We start from the raw sequence: 22,061 nt of genomic DNA, 5'->3' as shown, positions 1-22,061 counted from the left end.
TATACAGGGTAGTTTCGTGGCCTTCACAGTTGGTTGTGTTATGTGTTTGCATCTCCCCTCCTCCTTCACCTCTTCCCCTCTGCCCCCTCTCCCTCTCCTCCCGCTCTCCTCCTCTCCCCCAGTCCCTGACAGCCACTGATCTCTTTATTGTCTCCCTGTTTTTACCTTTTCCAGATGTCATCATAGTTGGAATCATGAAGTATGTAGTGTTCTCAGACTGGTTTCTTTTAATTAGTAATATAGACTCTCTGTAGCCTTTAATGCTATGAGCCCATTTCTTTTTAGTACTAGATAATATTCCATTGTTCGAGAGCTGGAGATGTAGCTCAGTAGTAGAGAGCTTGCGTTTGATCCCCCAGTAGTGCAAATAATAAGAACAAAAACTAAACAAATAAATGAACAAATTTCATTTCTCTGGAGGTAAGATATCTTAGTCCCTTGCAAGTTTTGGTAACTAAGATTAAAGCTGCTGAAACCATTCTTGTACAGGTTGTGTGTGGACTGACGTATCAGCTCATGTGGGTGAATGCCAAGGAAAGCATTGGCTTTATCGGAGGTCAGAATGTTTGATTTTGTAAGAAGCTTACAGACTGTCTTCCAAGGCTGTTTTACTAGTTTTGCAAAGAGGATTTTTATGCTTCTACATCCTATTGGAACATGTGAATTGGTCTTAGCTTTTGACTTGATGACTTGTTTCTGAGAGTCTGAAAAGATTGTGTGTAATAATTATTCATTTAATATATTTATCTAGAATAGGATCTAATTGCAAGTACCTAAGATGTGAATTTTTATGTGTTGAAATGCGTACTATTTAGGGTTCTCTAGGTCACAGAACTAATGGGATGGCCTCTCTGTGTAAACATATGTACATACATGGAATTTATTGGAATGACTTACAGGCTGCAGTCCAGCTAACAATGGCTAGCTGTGACTGGAAAGTGTGATAATCTAGTAGTTGCTCAGTCACATGAGGCTGGTGTCTCAGCTGCTCTTCTGTAGATTCTGGAATCCCGAAAAAGTAGCTCCAGTGGCAGTGAAGGGATGGATGTGAGCTGACAGGTGCAGAAAGAATGGCCTTCCTTCCTCCATTGCCCTCACACAGGCTTCCAGCAGGCGCTGTGGCCCAGGTGAGAGGTCTGCCTTCCTGCCTCAAGATCTGCATTCTTTTTGTTTTGATTTTTTTAATTTTTTCTTATTTTACATATAGATCCCAGCTCTCTCTCCCCCATCCTCCCTCGACCCCCCCCATTCCATTCCCCACCCACTCCACAGAGAGGGTGGGGCCTTCCAGGAGGGATCATCAAAATCTGTCCAGTCATTTGGAGTAGGGTCTAGGCCCTCCCTCCTGTCTCTAGGCTAAGGGAGTATCCCTCCATGGGGAATGTGCTCCCAAAGTCCTTTTGTGCACCAGGGATACATCCTGGTTCCACTGTCAGAGGTCCCTTAGACTTGCCCAGGCCTTCTTTCTATCTGAGGCCCAAATTTGGGGAGTCTGAGTTGGTCCAATGCTGGATTCCTAGCTATCAGTCTAGTGGTCCATTAGCTCCCCCTTGTTCAAGTTAGCTGTCTCTGTGGGTTTCTGAGGAATGATATCTTGACTTCATGTGTTTGGGGTAATTTTTGTTTGCTGTGTATTAGTCCTGAGCAGTGAGCCCAACAGAGCCAAGGATGAGGGGAAGCAGGCTCTGGTCCAGCGAGCCAAGACTGGACCACCAAGATCTGGATTCTTTAATGTTATCTTGCTGTGTCAAGATCCAGATCACAAGTCTGCCCTCCATTTCTGGATTGTGGTTCATTCAAAATATAGTCAAGTTGACAACCAAGAATAGCCATCGCGAAATGTTTATGTAGTTTGAAACTATATGTGTGTTATAATTGTAACTATGATCTCAAGTAGACACCAGACAGAGGTGTCATGGCCATGAGATTTATTTTCATTAGCATTACAGTGTTTGTGCTAAAAGAAAGGTTGGGTAGATCTGTCGAAATATTTCATATTTGAGTTGATTTCAGGTAGACTCCAGGGTGTTTTTGAAGTCTTTGTGATATTGGCTTTTGTTATACATAGTCACAGAATTTTATATTTGGTCATATTAAATAATATGGTTGATCATATCCAAACACATGACGATGTGGGATGTCCTTCTGTACACTGCAAACATGTGTTGCTTTCATTGGTTGATGAATAAAGCTGTTTTGGCCTATGGCAGGGCTTAATATAGCTAGGCAGGAAATCTAAGCAGAGATACAGGAGAAGAAGGGTGGAATCTAGGAGGTGCCATCCAGCCACCAAAGGCAGATGACATTTGCCTGGAAGCTCGTACTCAACTACATAACAAGTTCAAGACTAGCCCGGGCTACTTGAAACCTTGTCTCAGGGAGGAAAGAAGGGAAGGAAAGAGGGAGGGAGAAGGAGAGGGAGAGAGAGAGGGAGATTGAAAGAGGGAGAGAGAGAATGAACCTTTCCTTGTATAGAACTTTTGTGTGGTTGGTAGAAGAGGGGAGTAGATTGTTTCTCCTTATTCTGGAAGCTCAGATAGAGGCCATGTTGTCACTAAGAAGTGTGGTTCTCTTTAGTCTGGAAGCTCAGATAGAGGTCAGATTATCAATAAGAAGTGTGGTTCTTATCCCGGCGCTTTTAATCCCAGCACTCTATGAGTTCGAGGCCACCCTGGTCTACAGAGCTAGTTCCAGGACAGGCTTTAAAGCAATACAGAGAAACCAAAGAGAACCCTGTCTTGAAAAACCATATTAAAGAGAGAGAGAGAGAGAGAGAGAGAGAGAGAGAGAGAGAGAGAGAGAGAGAGAGTGAGAGAGAGAGAGAGGTGGAAGCTTAGATAGAGGTCATGCAGCTTCATGATACACAGCTTTGGAGAAGGGGCAGTGATGTTAGCAAACATCAAAAAAGTGATTTTTAGGATGTTCACAGGGAACATAGTATTTGTCCCAGTAAGTCATGATGGATTTATTTATTAAAATTCTTTTAAAATTTATTTTATTTTATATTTATGAGTATTTTTCCTGTATGTGTGTACCCTTGGTACCCTTGGAAGTCAGAAGAGGTGTTGGGTTCCCTGGAACTAGAGTTACAGATGGCTGTGAGCCACCATGTGGGTGCTGGGTTCTTTGAAAGAGCAACATGTGCTCTTGACTGCTGAGTTATCTATCTTCATTATGCAAGTTTTGTTTGTATTTTGAGATGTTCTTGCTATAAAAACTAGGCTGCCCTCAAACTCTTAGAGAGTCACCTGTCTCTGCCTCTTGAATGCTGGGTCTAGTAGCGGTATGTACCACCATGCCTGGCTCATTATGGGTTTTTAACGCTTTTCCTCACAACGGAACTGTTATGTCTTGCTAAGGATCTAATTACTTACTTAAATCTATTATTGTTATTTTTAAAAGATCTGTTTTATTATTTTTTATGTACTTGTGTATAATTATGTGCATGTGGGTGCAGGTGCCAGAGGAGGCCAGAGGTCCTGGGTCCTCTGGAGTTGAGTTGTAGACAGTTGTGAGCTGCCTGAGAAGGTTGTGGGAAATGAACTCAGGTCCTCTGCAAGAACAACAGTACTCCTAACTGCTGGACCATCTCTCCAACCCCTATTACTGTGTGTGTGTGTGTGTATTTGTGCGTGCATGCATGCCGTTGAACATGTTGAAGTCAGAGGACAGCTCTGTGGAGTTAATTCTCTCCTACTTCCATGGGTTCCAGGAATCAAACTCAGATTGTCAAGTAGGCGTGGAGAGTGCCTTTTACCTGATGAGTCATCTCTCTAGCCCCTCTCTCTTCTTTTCCTCCTCTTTTTTGTGGACAGGGGCTCATGTAGCTTTTGTGCTATCTTTGAATTTAACGTGTGATGCTTCCCACCTTCCAATGGCTGGCATTAAGGTGCACGCTGTCACCTGTGATCTGGGTTGAGCTGGTTTTTTTTTTTTTTTTTTATGTGAATGAGGGCATCTCCAGAGTCTCACAGAATCATCTCCTTTTTTATTTATTTATTTGAGAAAACTGGCGTTGAGTGGCAGTGCTGCACACTGTAGTCCTTTCCTGAGATCGGTGTGAGCCCAGTAGTGACAGAAGTCGATACAGTGAAGAAACCTCTTTAAGTTTTTTGACTTGAGACCATTTCATATTTATTTTAGGTGCCCCTGCATGCTACCCACAGTAGTTTTCTGTGGACAGTGGTCTGCACTAGTTCTTGCTATGCTGATGCTGTTTTGAGTGCTTGCCTAGTTAGCATGTTAACTGGTTTTGCTTAGCCTCCTGTCTACTTTTCCCCTACATCTAAATCTGTTACCTCCCAGCCTGTGCTCTGTGTAGTAAGAGCAGGTGTACTACAGAAGCTAAGAGCACAAACTCAGAGCTAAGCGACTGGATTAGAGTCCCCATTATTCCACTTACTGTTAGGACCCTGAGCAAGTCACTGTGTTCTCTCTACACCTCAATTTTCTAAAGATAGAAACACTTTTTGAGTTACAGTGTTCAGACATAAGAAAAAAAAATAGAGACAATATATCCTTAGCCTAATATAAGAAGGCTTCATATTTTGCTGTATTTGTTTTTCTGCCCCCCCCCCCCCAACTCCTGGACTCTTTGCAGTCTATGTCACTTTTCACTTTTAGTGGGTATTTCTGAAGCACCCAACCACAATATGATCATAGGACTAATGCATTTTACAGAAATTCATTAATTACAACCCCCTCCCAGTTGTCTTTAGAAGTGCTTATTGCTGATTTAGTCAGACTATGATCTGCTTAAAAACGACACATTGCCTTTGTTTGTTGTACCTGGAAGGACAATTAGAAGTAGAGATGAGATTGAGGGAATTGAGTGACAAAATAGGATAAGCCCTAGATTGCCTGCAATGCTGAAGGGTTTGATAGAGTGTGGTAGCCCTCAGGAGAGGTAGGCTGTAAGAGCAGGAATTCGAGGTCAGCTTGGACTTTAAAAACATAAAAGAGAGAAGAAATATTGAGAGTTTGAAAGAGGGATTTGGAGTCTGGAAAGACTAGAAAAGATCAGGAATAAAGGGAAATGTCATGATGGGTATAAAGGCAGACAGTCACTGAGGGCCACTGCTTTGATGAGATAGCATAACTCTACATTGTCACGAGTGTAAAGAACAACACTATGGCATTAGGCCTTTTAAAAAGATAAAGCAGCAATGAGGTAAGGAGCAAATGTTACCCGTGGGATAGTGGGGGTATGTGGGTGAGAATGGGAATGCCGATTTGATGGTTGGGTGAGTGAGAAGAAGGGGTGCATGCTTCTTTTTAAGAGAAGTTTGGACAGGGGATTTGGGGCTGGGACATCTTTGACCAGATGCTCTGGCTTCTGCCCTTGTCAGGTTTGACAGATCTGATTCTACACCCTTAGGATTATTAGTGAAAGGCAGGAGACCTTTCCTGGGAAAACAACATAGGCTAGGTAGTTTATGTTTCAGACTGTCCAGGTCTAGAGGATTCCACTGGAAATCTAGAGTTCTGTAGGCAAGGTATATGTTTTTGGATCCCCACAATCGTCTATTTCTCAGAGTAAAACCACAAGTTCAGCCTATGTATTTTGAAGTTAAAGTTTTTTAGAATATAAATAAAGCAAAACATCTATTGAACAGGAAATACTCTCTTTCACTGTTATAGCTATTACATTTATAGAAATTCCAGGCAGCATTGGAGATTAAACCTTTGTCTTTCTCTTACCATTTAATTTTGATTGGGAATAAAAACTGCTTTCTTAGCAAAACCTACCAACTGAAGGGAGAGACCTTGTCTCCTTTTTCAAATTGGTTGTAAATCTTTGCTCCTTTTCTGTCACATATATACATATATATGTGTGTATATATATATATATATGTATATATATGTTTATATTTACATATTGATCCCATCTCCCTCCTCATTTCCCTCTCTCCCACCCTCTCATGCTCATACCCCCGGACCACCCTCCCCTCCCATCACCCATGTTTAGGGAGTCTGAGTCAGTCCCATGCTGGATTCCCAGCTATCAGTCTGGGGGGCCCATTAGCTCCTCCTTGTTCAGGAAGCTGTCTCTATGTGTTTCTGCAACCTGGTCTTGTCCTCTCCCTCTGCATCTGGATTCTAGTTCGGTTCAGTGTTAAGTTGTGGGTGTTTGCTTCTGTTTCCATCAGCTACTAGATAGGGCTCCATGATGGTTGGTAAGTTAGTCGTCCATCTCATTATCAGGGAAGGACATTTAAGGTAGCCTTTCCACTGTTGCTCAAATTGTTAGTTGGAGTCAGTCTTGTAGGTCTCTAGACATTTCTCTAGGTTCAGTTTTCTCTTCAAACCTATAATATCTCCCGCTTTTATTCTCTCTCTCTTTCCTCTCTTGTTATTTCTACCTTGACTCAATCTTCCTAGTCCCACATGCTTTCCTCTCCTCCCCTTCTCTTTCTCCTAGTTCCCTCTCCACTCACTGCCCCCCCCCAACTCCCCATGTGCTCTGGAGAACTTGTCCCTTTCCTCTTCTGTGAGGGACCTTCTATGAATCTCTTAGAGTCCTCCTTGTATCCTAGTTCCTCTGGTGGTGTGAATTATAGGCTGGTGATCCTTTGCTCTAAAGTCCATATATGAGCGAGTACATACCATGTTCCTCTTTTTTTTTTTTTTTTTTTTTTTTTTTTTTTTGTGACTGGGTTACGTCATTCAGGGTGGTTTCTTCAAATGCCATCCACTTGCCTGCGAATTTCAAGATACCATTATTTTTTCCTGCAGAGTAGTATTCCATTGTGTAGATGTGCCACATCTTCTTTATCCATTCTTCAGTTGAGGGGCATCTAGGTTGTTTCCAGGTTCTTGCTGTTATAAATAATGCTGCTATGAACATAGTTGAGCACATGTCTTTGTTGCATGGATGTGGATCATTTAGGTATATGCCTAAGAGGTTGCCGGGTCCTGTGGTAAACTAATTCCCATTTTCCTGAGGAACTGTCATACTGATCTCCAAAATGGCTGTAAAAGTTTGAACTCCCACCAGCAGTGGAGGAGTGTTCCCTTTTCTCCACATCCTCTCCAGCATGAGTTGTCTTTAGTTTTTCTAATTTTAGCCATTCTGGCAGGAGTAAGATGGCATCTCAAAGTTGTTTTGATTTGCATTTCCCTGATAGCTAAGGATGTTGAGCACTTTCTTAAGTGTCTTTCAGCCTTTTTGATTTCCTCTGTTAAGAATTCTCTATTCAGTTCTGTATCCCACTTTTTAATAGGGTTATTTGGTGTTCTGTTGATTAGTTTCTTGAGGTCTTTGTATATTTTGGAGATCAGCCCTCTGTCAAATGTAGGATTGGTGAAGGTCTTTTCCCAATCTGTGGGCTGCTGTATGGTCTTGTCAACTGTGTCCTTTGCCTTACAGAAGCTTCTCAGTTTGAGGAGGTCCTATTTATTGTTGATCTCAATGTCTGTGCTACTGGTGCTACTGTGCTACTGGTTCAGGAAGCAGTCTCCTGTGCCAATTTGTTCAAGGGTACCTTCCACTTTCTCTTCTAAGAGGTTCAGTGTGGCTGGATTTATGCTGAGGTCTTTGATCCATTTGGACTTCAGTTTTGTGCATGGCAATAGAAATAGATCTATATGCATAATGCTGGAGCCTAGCTCTCAGAAGGAAATATTATTAACTGAGTACACAGGAAGTTTGAGCAAGCAACTTTCAAAATATGTGAGAAATGATAAAAACAGCTGGTTGCCTAGACAGTCACCAAATGTTTCTCTGCAACAGAGCATCCCATCTTTGACCGTTAGACCTAGTATCTCTGACAGACTTTTCTGTGAAGCAGAACTTTGAAGGACTATCCTACCTTGTCTTGGCAAGGTTTTGCAGTCACTCTCTTTGGAGTTGTTTATTCATTTTGGACAGCATACTGTCAGCAGTCAAGGCAAGGGCACTCTTTCCCAGTGGCTACTTTTGCCACAAAGAAAGTAAACTCCATGTGGAGTTTCTTCAATGCCCATCATCTTCTCTTAAGATGGTGCTGCCAGGAGCAGACACGTCTCATTGTCATTAAAAAACAAAACAAAACAAAAAAACCATGTTTTTAAAACATTTTAAATGCCATATTCTGAAGTGCTTGAAGATGACCTCTCTTTCTAAAATATATCTCTTTGTCTTTGAAAACTTACCTAATATGATTATAAGTTTGATTGTAATAGGTGACTAATTTCTCACCTACATTTCCTTATTATCTTATATAGTTGATAAATAATAACTTTTAAGAACTAGAAATTTGCATTGCATTGATAAATGAGCTGTATAGGTACAATACCTTGAATAAGATTAGAAACATATGCAATATGTTTTAACCAATTGATTTCAAATCTGTATCAATATATAACATTTGTATACAATATACAGAATTCCAATCCAATGTAAAACTAGTGCTGCTTTATAAAGCAGACTTAATAATCTACCTTTTTATCTCATCATATCTATACTTTTCAGATCTTATCTACATCCTCCCTTTTTTCAAGAGTCTTTGGCTTTTTTTTTTTTTTTTTTTTTTTTTTTTGGAGACAGGGTTTCTCTGGTCTTCTACCTTTTTTATCCTATCATAATATCTGTATCCTCCTTTTTTTTTTTTTTTTTTTTTTTTTTTTTTTTTTTTACGAAAACTTTGAGTCTAATCCCCTGTGTTCAACTTTCTTCCTGAACATAACCAACATTTTGTAACCAGTTTCCCTGAACAATGACAAATATCATAACCCATTGAATGACCAAAAACCACCCATCCAACCTCTTGGGAATGTGGGCATCGTATTCTTAAAGTTACTTCTTGCTGTCTGGGGACGATGACATATTTAGGGGACCACAAAAAGAAGAAATTTGGGTTAACTGTCAAGCTGTATTATTTTTTGTCCAGTCTCTATATAATGGGAAAGTGCAGGGCTTGTCTCAAGTCCTGGCTAGAGCAGTCTGTAAAGCTGGATCATCTCAGCCTTCTTGAAATTGAGAGCAGTTTGTAGTCCAAACCTGATCTTTAGTTGTTATTGTTCAGCTTCATGGTGTTATCATAGTTCCAGTGAAATTGTTGTGTGGTTCCATTTCCTCCTCCCTCCCTCCCTTTCTCCCTCCCTCCCTCCCTCCCTTTCTCCCTCCCTTTCTCCCTCTCTCCCTTCCTCCCTCCCTCCCTCTCTCCCTTCCTCCCTCCCTCCCTCTCTCCCTCCCTCCCTCCCTCCTTCCCTTCTTTCTGACCATGTTTCTCTGTCTGGTTTACCAGGTTTAACAGTCCTGACTGTCCTGAAACTCACTTTATAGATCAGGCTTGCATCAAACTTATCTGCCTCCCAAGTGCTGGTATTAAGAGTGTGTGTGACTTCCACCCAGCTTGGATCCAGTCTTCTTTTTGGAGACTTCAGAGATCACATTAGGTCAGATTATTTCTTTTCTTGGTAATTTTTTCTGGATTGTTCTCATTTCTTCTTTGGATGCTTATTTGTCCAAAGGTTTTTAATTCTCCAGATGATTGTTTTATTTTCCTGAAAAGATAAAAACAAAACCCTTCCCCAACCCTAATTTTGGGGATTTTCATTAATCTAATCTTTATCAGTTTTGATCTATGGTTTCTCTTGAATTTTTTTGTTTTAGCTTCTAAAGCTCTTCTATCATCCAGAACATGTCTTTGTTTTTTGTTTATTTGCTCTTTCTTTCTTTCTTTCTTTCTTTCTTTCTTTCTTTCTTTTTTTTTTTTTCAATAGGCATTGGGTTATTTAATTGTTCTGGGAAGGAGTTTCATCCACAGTGGCAGGAAAGGTATGAACTGGTTTTGGTATAGAGGTTTTCAAGTGTCCCTTCAAGGCAGGTCCTGAAGGCAAAGGATTACCTTGATAATCCCTTATCAACCTACATTCCTTTGTCCAGTGCTTGCCTTTACCGTACCTTTTGCACAATCCAGAAGGGCGAGGCATTCTGTTTGGATTATATTTATGAGAAGAATTGTTTCTAGAAACACCCTGTTTACAATCCCTTTTTAGGTGACATTGTCTGGCACAATTAAAACATTTGACATTTCAACATTTTTCTTTAAACCTCTTGAAATCACTTCTCCTACCCATGTATCATCATCATGATCATGAGTTTCAATATGAATTGTATCTCAGATCCAATCCTCTAAAGGTGCTGATTTTGCTTTTAAAGGCCTAATTATCCTTTTGCATTGGGCATTAGCATTCTCAAAAGTCATAGTTTCAGTTATTATTTTTCTAGCTTCTGGGTCTGATATCATTCTATTTACTGCTAATGACAGTCTTTGTAAGAAGTCCGTGAATGCTTCCTTTGGGCCCTGTATGACTTTCATAAATGATTCAATTTTCTCTCCTGCCTCTCCAGTTCTGTCCCAAGCATTCAAAGCTGCTGCATGGCATAAACCCAAGAGATGGTTGTATTGACATTGCATTTCTAAAGTAGCATAATCTCCTTCTCCAAGAATTTGATCTTGGGAGATATCCATAACTCTAGCTTTAGCCTTTTGTTCATTATTCTTAGCCTCTTCTCTGAACCAGGAAGTCCATTGTAATTGTGGTCCAGGCTTTAGGACAGCTTTAATCAAATCTGTCCAGTCTACAAGGTTAGCCCTATTGCAAACAGACCACTTGTTTATCATCTGCTTCACAAATGGTGAATGGATGCCATATGAGACTACTGCTTCCTTGAATTTCCCTAAATCTAACATTGTCACAGGCTTCCAAGTAACTCCTTTAGAATTTCTTTCATTTGGTACTTCCTGTAAGATTCCTGGATATATTAAAGGTGGTTTTCTTAAGACCTTAGAGTGTTCATTTTTAACCTTAAAGTGCAATGCTGAATTTGTTTTTCCATGTAATTCTCCAGTCTGGCTTTTAATATCTCTGTGATCTGTTTTAAGAAGTTTTTCTAAGGCCTGCATCTTAGCACTCATATCAACTAACTTTTTTAGAGGTAAACCAAGAATTATCAAAACAACAACAAAGATCATCAAAATGACAAAAGTATGTCAACCATGGTTGATTATCCCTTCATGTTCTATTTTTAAACCATCCATTATGTAATCATATGCAAACCTAATTTTCTCCATTTTAATAATGTTTTCCATTTTTTTCGTGTGTGTGTGGGGGGGGGGGAACTCTATTGTTTAATCCCTTCCTTTAAGAATTTTCAGTTAACTTATCAAATCTGCCAACAATGTCAGTGAATTGTGAGAAGTAGCACATATGAATAGAAGAACTAGCTTGTGGCCATGAGCTGAGAGTTCCAGCCTGAGGAAAGGGGCTCTAAGAAAAAGCCTGAAAGCCTCCCAAGTTTGGATGGCAGCTGAAGAATGTTTTGAAAAGCTGCAACTGTAAAATCCCTCACTTGCTCAGAGATTTGAAGAGAAAAGCAAAGAAACCCCAGCAGGTTGCGCAGGGACTCAGGCAGGAGGGATTCAGGTTGGAGTCCTGCCTGCAGCTCAGGCTTGGGCTCAGAGCTGCCTCTAGGGACTTTCTGTGAATTCTACGTTAGCATTGGGCGCCATATGTAACACAAATTAATAAATGACCCAGAGACTGATATTGGGGTTCAAACTTCAAGCTGAAGGTCAGAAAAGCAAAACATCCAGCTTTACCAATGGATATGGAATAATGCTCTTGTACACTGTAAAGATTTGTCACTCATATTGGCTTAATAAAATGCTGATTGGCCAGGAGCCAGACAGGAAGTATAGGTAGGGCTACTAGACTAGGAGAATTCTGGGAAGAGGTAGGTGCAGAGAGAGAGAGAGAGAGAGAGAGAGACAGAGACAGAGACAGAGAGAGACAGAGAGACAGAGAGAGACAGAGAGACAGAGAGAGAGACAGAGAGAGACAGAGAGACAGAGAGAGAGAGAGACAGAGAGAGAGAGAGAGTCATTAGCCAGATGAAGAGCAAACAAGATGAGAATGCGTAACTGAGAAAAGGTCCCAACCCGCGTGGTTAAACATGGGTAAGAATTACGAGTTAATTTAAGTTTTAAGAGCTAGGTAATAATAAGCCTAAGAAATTGGCCAATAGTTAATAATTAATATAAGCCTCTGTGTGTTTATTTGGGACCAAACAGCTGTGGGACTGGGCAGTATAGAAACTTCCATCTATGACCAATTAAAGGAAAGAGTAACTATTAATTTCAAATGGGAAAGACTTCAGAGCAGGGCTGGAGAGATGGCTCAGTGGTTAAGAACACTGGCTGCTCTTCCAGAGGACCCAGCTTCTATTCCTAGCACCCACATGGCAGCTCACAACCATCTGTAACTCAAATTCCAGGGGATCCAGCCCCTCTTCTGGCCTCTGAAGGCACTGCATGAACATGGTGCACTTAGAATGCAGCCAAAACCCCCTTAACACATAAGTAAAAATAAAAGATACAATAAATAAATCCTTAAAAAAGACCAGAGCAATGGAAGTTGTTAGGTATATAGAAAGACATTTCATAGTGTAAGAGGTAAAGATAAAGCTTCCTCCATTTTGTGTTCTTGCTGAGGCCATTTTAGGTTTGACTAGAATTTGGTCTCCTTGCTAGACAATCCCATGGAAAATTACCAAACTCTGTTGAACCCAAGGTCAAGATGTCCCAGCTCACTTAGCTTCTGTTAAACTGCTTTCTTCTGTGAAGTCCCATCTCCTCCGCACCCCCAACACGCACATTGCTGAGCAAGATGGCAGGATGTGGTTTTTACCTTCCAAAACCCCATGTTCTAGACACTTGGGTCCCTGAATGCTTAGGTGTAGTCCCAGCTGGTGAATAGACTTTTATTCTGCTTTCCGTTGGCAATAAACTGTGTCTGAGTGGTCATCTCTGGTGAGCTGTAACAATGCTGATAAATAGGGTCTGTTCTCTAGAGAACAGAACAGTTCTTAACATGTGTACCTGAAGACAAAGCAGTAAAATAAAACCTGAAAAATATAAGGCATAGATGAATTCACTTCTTAAAGTTGGAGATTTGATACGTGTATATGGAAAGAATAGCTCTATCAGACAGAAAATCAGAACAGTATGACTAATCAACCAGAGCAAACTGATCATTAGAGGAACTTCGCAAGTGGGTGGGAGAGATGAAGACATGAAACAGTGCAATGAAACTATTTTATAGGGTGCTGTAATGGAAGATACATTTTGCTATACGTTTGTCAAAATCTGCAGACTGTATGCCAAGTGTAACACATGTGCAAACTAGGAACTTATGTAATGACAGTAGCATTGGTTCCCACACTGTAGTAAATGCAGTGCATGGATCCAGGTGTGTGCTAGGCAGAAGGTAATCTGTTGGAACTTTCAACTCACTTTTCTCACGACTCTCAAACTGCTTGAATTAGCCTCATCAAAAGCCTTTGGGACTTGGTGGTTTCTGAGGTGTTCTATACAGTAGAAGTTTAATGCAAAGCTGAGTTTATTTTAGTAGGATTTGGTTTTGGTTTATTGTCAGCACTGACTTTAAGCAGCTAGAGGTTGTTAATGGTCATATATAAATGTGAACTGTAAGAGACTGGTTCCTTATAAAGACAGTTCATATACTTGATACTTACAATTTACTGAAAAGGGTAGCATTACCTTGAGTTTACGTTTAGATACTTATGTAAAAACTGGACATCCTTTGCTTACATCTTGAGTTGATTTTTAGCAGAACTCAGACAGGAAGAATCTCTGCATAAGATGTGTGCTTAACTGGAACCTGGGGGTCCTCTTCCAAAAACACCCCTCCAGGAGGCCAGCAGTTTGGTTGTTAACTGAGAGTAACTCTCCATTAAACTGTGTATTGTCAGTGTCTGGGCTCCATGAGCAGCCTCTTGAAAAGCATCCCGTGTGAGCCAAAAATCTGTCATTGCATTACTTCTGTTTTTTTTTTGTTTTATCTTCATTTTTGTTCAGTGCTGTGGATTGAAGTCAGCATCCGTGTGTGTGCTGTGCATATGTTAAAGTCCATAAAGGCCTCCTGTCCATCTCTGTCCCTGTACCTGTGTGTCCCACCTCTAGCTTTCTGCTTTGTTAACATCCTAAACCACAGTGCTGTTGGTTACAGTAGATGGACTAACCAATCAAATGTCAAAATGTCACTAAATCTACAGCCTAGGGATCATTTAGTTTTGTTTCTTTGTTCCTTCTTTAGTTTTTTTTTTTTTTTTTTTTTTTGAGACAGTGTGGCATTGACTGGCCTGGAACTTACTCTGTAGACCAAGCTGACCTCCAACTCAGAGAACCACCTGCCTCTGCTTCCTGAGTGCTGGGTGGGACTAAAAGCATGCAACACCATTCCAGATCATCCCGTGTGTTTTAATGTGCATAAAGATATGTGTCTTTAAAATTCCTCAGAGTAGTTTTATTACCCTAAAATCCCCTGGGATTCATCTGTTCACCACTCCTGATCTTGACCTTTTATTGAGTTCCATAGTTCGCAGGCACCTACTATGTCAGTCTCTGTGCTAGACCTCAGGGTTAGATGGTAAAAAAATGGAACAGCGTCCTTACATTCTTTTGTTTTGTCTTTTTCAGAACAGGGCTGTTCTGTATAGTTCTGTCTGGAACTCACTCTGTAGACCTAGCCTCAAACTCAGAGATCTTGTGGCCCCTGCCTCCCTAGTGCTGGGATTAAAGGTGTGTCACTATGCCTGACTGAGTCCTTATACTTTTAAAGCATTTAAATTTTGCAGCAAGAGCTAGGTAAGCCTGGCAGTTATCCTGCAATAATGGAAAATATCACTAATTTACTGTATTCTAGAAAGAAACCCCTAACCCAGTTTTGTTTTGTTTTATTAGGATAATCTCATATAGCCCAGGCTGGCCGTGAACTCCTGATCCTCCAGCCTTAACATCCCAGGTGCTGGGATTATAGGCAAGCTAATGTAAGATCTGTGTGAAAGTCCTGAATTAAGTTACATCAGCAAGGAGTGGGGATGAAGGATCAGCAGCTAGGATTTTCTAGGCAGAGGGAATAATTTAGGCAAGGCTTATAGGATGGGGATACAGTGGCAAATTTTAGGAGATAAAATGGACTCAGTATATGAGGGAAGAGCAGTGAGTGGGGGATTATGATAAGTATGGAGAGATGAAGAGAAACAGAGCTAGAAGAGAAGAGGCTTTGGTTGTTCCTGACCGTCTATAAGTTACTTTTGGTCATGGTGTTTTGTCAAAGCAAAGGAAAAATAATGGAATTTTTTGGTGGGTGCAGTTGGGAGGTTGCTGAGATAGCATAGGTTGGTTGCCCATGCCTTTAATCCCAGCACTTGGGAGGCACAGTTAGGCAGATCTCTGTGAGTTCAAGGCCAGCCTGGTCTACAGAGCTAGTTCCAGGACAGGCTCCAAAGTAATACAGAGAAACTCTGTCTCGAAAAGCAACAACAACAAAAACAGATAAAAAGAGCATACACAATTGAAAGAAGACCCACAAGAACCAGGGCCCAGGGACTGTAACAGAGCAGAGGTACAACCCTTTCATCCTAGCTGGACTTCCAGGATCTCTCCTTACTCCTGCTCTTTCCATTTAGAACTTGGTGCCATTGAAAGACCCGCAGAGTGTGGACCCTCACGCTCTGACTCAGGAAAGGCAATACCCCAAATCACTCATGAGAGCGGTCTTGATGCATAATGCAAGAGGACTTGTTTATTCCAAGTGCACTGGGGTCCGCAGTCATACGACACGCAGGGGTAGAGGACTGAGGACCCCGAGTGCAGAATTAAGACAGCTTTTATAGGGTTACAACAAAGCCAATCATCCCAGAGCATCAAGAACCCGCACGGTGCAGGCCAATCAATTTAAACCATTTTATAGTTTTTAGACCAATCATTTTAAGTCACCCAAGCCCGCACTTTATAGACCAATTAGTTTTCTATAGCCCCGGAGGTCTGTATTTGTGCAGGCTCCTAGGTGGGGTGACAAATGGCAGCTAGGGTAGGTCACTGGGGTGGGGTTTCACAAGCAGTTTACTGAAGTCAGATAAGCAGTTAGTTAGTTCATTTCCTGTTATCTTATGAGGCCAGGATCACGTACTCAAGGTCCTGTCATAGCCAGCAAGGAGTGTGACCTTTCACCTATTTACTGCCAGAGGACAGGAGTCTGGAATTTAAGGTATTTAGGGCTTTTTCTAAACTTCTAGCTTCCTGTGGTCACTGGAGAGTTAGGCTGCATTTTTCCATCCTTTCACCATAAAGTTAGATACTGGCTCTCCACAATTCCAGTCTCACATCATTCTGGACTTCCAGTGTATACAGCGGGAAGAGGGTACTCTAATCTGTCTAATTTGGTGCTCCTACCAGCAGCTCTGTGGCCAATGAAGAATAGCAACATAGGAAAGGAAGGCTTTGTGACTTCCCACTTTACCTTAGCTGCCTGTGTCCACAGGTCTAGCTTTCTAGTGTTCAGATTTAGCTTTGTATCATCATTACCCATGCGCCCAGCTTTTGTGGCTCTTTTTTTATATATGTATAACCATGTCTTGAATTTTGGCATACTAGTTTGACTTTATACTGTCTTCTCATTTTTTTTCCTCCTAATTTTCCTGTCTGTTGCTAAGCTGAACTAGTTAGAGAAGCCAGTGTACTCAGGAACCATGGTTTAGCAGTTAAGACTCTTTGGTTCATTGAACTTGATGGGAAGTCGGTGGCTTCTCTAGGATCAATACTTCTCAATGCTTTTGTCTACCATGTTGCCTTTGGAAATGGAATACAAATTTCAATAGAAGTAATAGATGTGAAAACTCTTTAAAAGTAGAGTACTGTGAAAACTTAAGATATTTTATTCTACATTTAATATACTTCTGTTTAGTGTCTTAGTTTGGCTTCTATTGCTGTGATAAACACCATGAACAAAAGTAACTCAGGGAGAAAAGGGTTATTTGGCTTACAGGTTCCAGTCCATTATCAGTGGACTGGGGGAAGCCAAAGAGGAACCTGAACGCAGGAGTTGAAGCAGCGATCATTGAGGAATGCCACTTTTTGGCTTCTCCTCCTGACTTGCTCAATTTGCTTCCCCCCCCCTTCTCTCCCCTTTCTCAGTGTAGCCCTGGCATCCTGGAACTCACAGATATCCACCTGCCTCTGCCTCCTGAGTGCAGGGATTAAAAGTGTGTGCCACCGCCTGACTTCAGTTTGCTTTCTTAAACAACCTAGGACCACCTATCTGCCCAGGGATTTAACTTCCCACAATAGGCAAGGCCCACCCCACCCATATCTGTCATCAATCATCATGTCTCATGCCTTTAATTTCAGCACTTGGGAGGAAGAAGCTGGCAGATCTCTGTGAGTTAGAGGCCAGCCTGGTTTACAGAGCAAGTTCCAGGATGTCTAGCACTACAGAGAAACCCTGTTGGGGGGGGGGGTGAAAAAAAAAAGGAAGGAAGGAAGAAAAAGGAAAAAGAAACTATCCCACAGGCTAATCTGATGAAGGCATTTTCTCAATTCAGTTGAGGCTCCCTCTTCTCAGATGACTCTAGATTGTGTCAACATCGACAAAATATGAAATCAATACGTTAAGCTATTGTGTTTTCTTGAATGGTAGAGAGAAGAATCTAGCTTCATCAGTTAAGGTTTGAAAATATAAGTAAAGCATAAGGTGGCATACAGAATGTTAGAGTAGTATTACTGAGCTGTTTGAGATAGGCTGCAAAGTTCCAGTAACATAAATCATTTAACAACATTTGCTTAGTTGTTGTCTAATGGACAGCTCAAGGTATCACTGTAGCATGTCAAACCAGGTCTAATGACAATAAATTATGTAAGATTTTATCAGAGAACCAATTAATTTACTTTTTGTTTTATTCCTCAGAATAAGTTTTATTTCCTCACTATGAAGCTGGGTATGAAAAAATTTACAAGTATTTATTCTGTTTGCATGAGTATCTTGCCTGAGTGCATGTATGTACATCATGGTCATTCTTGGTGCTGTGGAGGTCAGAAGAGGACATCAGATGTCCTAGAACTGGAGTTACAGATGAGTGTGAGTTTCCGTGTGAGTACTGGGAACTGAACTTGAACTCTTGGCAAGAACAGCAACTGCTCTTAACCATTGAGCCACCTCTCCAGCCATCTGAAACTGGATATTTAAAGTTACAATCTTGTTATTGATAGAGAATTTCTGGTATTTGAAAAGGGAGTATTTTTGCATTTGTACTATAATATAACTCATTCTCATTCTTGCCGCTTGAAGGCCCTTTTTGAAGCATATTCAATGATTAAGGTCAATCAAAACATGCTCTGTAGTTAGTTAGGCAGCTTTGTCTAGTTACCTACCAAGCTCAAACGTGTATTGCTTTTTCTGTTCTCTTTATAGTCTATTGCATCTGCAGACATGGATTTCAACCAGTTAGAGGCATTCTTGACTGCTCAGACCAAAAAGCAAGGTGGCATCACCTGTGAACAAGCTGCAGTCATTTCCAAGTTTTGGAAGAGCCATAAGACAAGAATCCGAGAGAGCCTTCTGAACCAGAGCCGCTGGGACAACGGACTGCGGGGCCTGAGCTGGAGAGTTGATGGCAAGTCTCAGTCAAGGCACTCGGCTCAGATAGACACCCCCGTTGCCATTGTAGAGCTAGAATTTGGGAAAAGTGGACAGGTGAGTTCAACTTCAGTTTCCCTTTGTAAACAATGTATTTTCATTACTTATTAGTTTACACACTTATTTTACTTTTATTTGCAGTGGTAGAGTCATGTGAAGATTTTAATGTTCTCAGTTACAGACAGAGTCTAAATAGCAGCCACAGGGTCCTTGCAGTTGTCTCAAAGAACAGAGTTGGGCAGTTGTGGTTGCACAGAAGTCACTTCCCTTGCTGCAGTCTTGAGACAATGATAGAGATGCTAAATAAAGAACACAAACTGAGTTTAGACAGTGTAGACAAACTGTCCTGTCCTGCTATCTGGATAACCATCTGGAAATATTTTAATCATATTAATGCTTGTTCCCAAAGACCTAGCGTGCTATCTCTGACCTTAGCTCACACATACTTTTCAATTTGATCTTGATTATGAGCCAGTGCTGCTTTTCTCCAGTTTCCAGTCATTACAACAGGTGATTTTAGTGTCTGGGATTTTTTTTTTTTCAATGTAAGATTATTTATTTGTTACCCTTAAAGACTTATTTTTGACTGGACTCAGAGTAGAAGCTCTCAGCGAAGACAATGTCTCTTGGCGATCTGTTCCTGGCGATTTTCTTTGGCTTCCTTCATCCTCTTGGCCAAAAGTTTAGCATATTCTGCAGCCTCCTCCTTGGTTTTCTTCGTTCGTTGTTTCTTCAGAGCAATACCACGACGGCGTTTATATTGCACGACACGTGGAGGACCAAGATGGGCACTGTGATCCTGGGCTTCTCACCTTCTTTGTTTAAAGGCTTTTTTTTTTTTTTTTTTTTTTTTTTTTTAAACACAGCATATTGAGGGACATCATCTTCTTTAGAGAGATTAAAAAGCTTTCGGATTCTGCTAGCTCTTTTAGGTCCCAATCAATGAGGAACAGTAGTATCTGTCAGTCCAGGAATATCCTTCTCTCCTTTTTTTTTTTAACAATGACCAAGTTGAGAACGCTCAGATTTGCATCCTCGAACAGACTTGCACTTCTTCTCTCCAGTTCTCCTTGGTCTATAACAAGAATGCCTCTTACTCAACAGCAGGCACACTCTGCCATGGGTCAAAATGCCTTGCTTCATGGGAAAACATTGTCATTCCCGCCACTGATTGGGACCACATAACCCCTCGACTCTTCACCCAGAGAGCATCAGCAGCTACTTCTGTGATGCACTTCTCAATATAATGCATGATGCTTGTGTTCATCATCTACTTTAGCGAGTTTCTGGCAGCTGGTGGCGGGGAAGGAGATAGTTGGCTTCATCTTCACACCTAGGAGGCGCCACGACAAAGAGCGTGTCTGTGATTTTTTCTTAGAGCTATTCAGTCATGCTCCAAATGGCAGGTGGACTCCCAGTGACCTGGCTCACATTTTCTGAGGCGGGAAGAGGGGAAAGAAACTGGTAATTAGAGACTGTCCAGACCACTGAGTTAATTACATTTATTTTACAGTAAATAATGAAGTAAGTGCTTTCCTCTACTAGAAATATATTTCTTTTCTTATTGATAACCCTTTAGCTGGCAGGGTTCTTCACATTGCTGTTCTTTAGTTTCTTTTCAATGTAATTCCATACTGACTTTAATTTTAAGACTTTTTGTTAATTAAAAAAATTAGAATGTTACGGAGCAGTGATATCTATTGCCTTTAATCCCAGCACTTGGGAGGCAGAGACAGGTGGATCTCTGTGAGTTGGAGGCCAGCCTGATCTACAAAGTGAGTTCCAGGATAGCCAGAGCTGTTTCACAGAGAAACCCTATCTCAAAACAAACAAACAAACAAACAAACAAACAAACAAACCAAAAACCCCAAAAACAAAGAAAAAATTAGAATGTCTTTTATCCAGTTAGTATAAAATAGTGATAACTGCAGTAATGGACTTGTTTTATTTGATATTTTGTTTGTTGTTTGTTTTTTGAGATCGGGTTTCTTTGTGTAACAGACTTGGCTTTGTAGATCCGACTGGCCTCAAACATCTGCCTATGCCTCCCAAAAGCTGGGATTAAAGGCATGTGCCACCACTACCAGGCAGTTTATTTGATTTTGAAATCTATCCATTTCTAGTCATTATGCTATATAGTGCACATGCATACATGGGTACATGTACATATAGACAGACTTGTGCGCATACACACACACACACACACACACACACACACACACACACACACATTCATTATGTACTTCCTAAATCAAAAGTGTGACAGATTAGAAAGGTATGGTCAGGTCGGATGAAATAATTCAATACGTAAAGGTGCTGTCATACCTGATAACCTGAATTTGATCCCTGGAACTCAAGGTGCCAGGGGATGAGCATGCTCTGACTCCAGTACAAAATTAAATGAAAATTAATTTAAAAATTAAAGAAAGCTATAACAATTAGACTTGGATATTTGAGTTTTTCTGGTATTTGTATATGCTATTTACTTTTTTTGTTTGGGGGGGGGTAAGGTTTCTCTGTGTGTAGCCCTGGTTGTCCTGTAACTCCCTTTGTAGACCAGGCAGGCCTTAAACTCAGAGAGATCAGCCTGCCTCTGCCTCCTTAGTGTTGGGAGTAAAGGCACGTGCCTGGTTTAAAAGCTGCCATTTCTAATCCGATCTCTTAGCACTAACACAATGTGTGTCACTATCAGGAGCTGGTCATTCCTGCTGGGCTAGAACTGCGATGTCTTTTTGATGCAGTGTTCCTTTAATTAGTGGGAAGTGACTTTCTTTGAGTTTTTTTAATCAGTTTTTGTTTAAAGTTTATTTTGTTATATTAGTATTGATTCATTTGCTTGCTTGTTATTTAACTGAAAAATTACCCTTTACCTAGGAGCTGTGTTGTCTTTACCAGGTTTTTTTTTTTTTTTTTTTTTTTTAAAGCAACTAATATATGGGTCCTGTGTCTTTTGGTTAATTAACATTCAGCATTGTTTTAGACAGATATATATATATATATATGTGTGTGTGTGTGTGTGTGTATTCCTGATAAGAACATACTTGTCATTTGTCATTTTTATGATGCTTGATATTTTTTCATAGCTCCTTGCTCACTTACTGCCCCAGTGTACCTCACTGTCCCCTGGGTCTCATGAGTGTGTGTTTTAGCGCCTCTTTGGTTGCAGGGTCCCTTTCAACAACAGTTTGTGTTTTCGGATTGGTGCTGATGAATTCCTTTAGTTTGTGTTTGTCGTGGAGACTTTTTTCCCTCACCAGTTGTGAAGAATAGTTCTGCTGGATATAGTAGTTTAGGCTGGCAGTTGTTTTTCAGAATTTGAAATATGCCATTCCTCCCTCCAGACTTTTAGATTTCCTGTGGGGAAATCTGCTCTTACTCTGCTGGTTTTGCCTTTGTGTATGATTTGGTGCTTTTCTCTTAGGGTTTTCAGTATTCTTTTTTCCTGTGTGATGTTCAGCTGTAGCATGTATGTCATGACATTCTAAATGCCTCCTATCTCCGCGTGGCCATCTCTTTCCCTGTGTTTTGGAAATGTCCGTTGTGATTCTTTCAAATATATTTTCTGTACTTCTGACGTA

At 40.8% G+C, this 22,061-nt stretch overlaps 1 protein-coding gene across 1 annotated transcript in view; it reads left to right on the top strand.

Annotated features, from left to right (window-relative positions):
- The window catches only part of Commd1 (copper metabolism domain containing 1), a 126,555-nt gene that overhangs the window by 30,374 nt on the left and 74,120 nt on the right, over positions 1-22,061 (top strand). Inside the window, exon 2 of the mRNA XM_051200642.1 lies at positions 18,259-18,540. Coding sequence (XP_051056599.1) covers positions 18,259-18,540 — 282 coding nt within the window. The remainder of the gene's footprint in view (positions 1-18,258; positions 18,541-22,061) is intronic.

This window comes from Phodopus roborovskii, unplaced genomic scaffold, assembly GCF_943737965.1.
Source record: "Phodopus roborovskii unplaced genomic scaffold, PHOROB, whole genome shotgun sequence".
NCBI classification, from domain to species: Eukaryota; Metazoa; Chordata; class Mammalia; order Rodentia; family Cricetidae; genus Phodopus; species Phodopus roborovskii.
The sequence above is the reverse complement of the archived record's forward strand: the minus strand, read 5'-3'. Positions and strand labels throughout refer to the sequence as shown.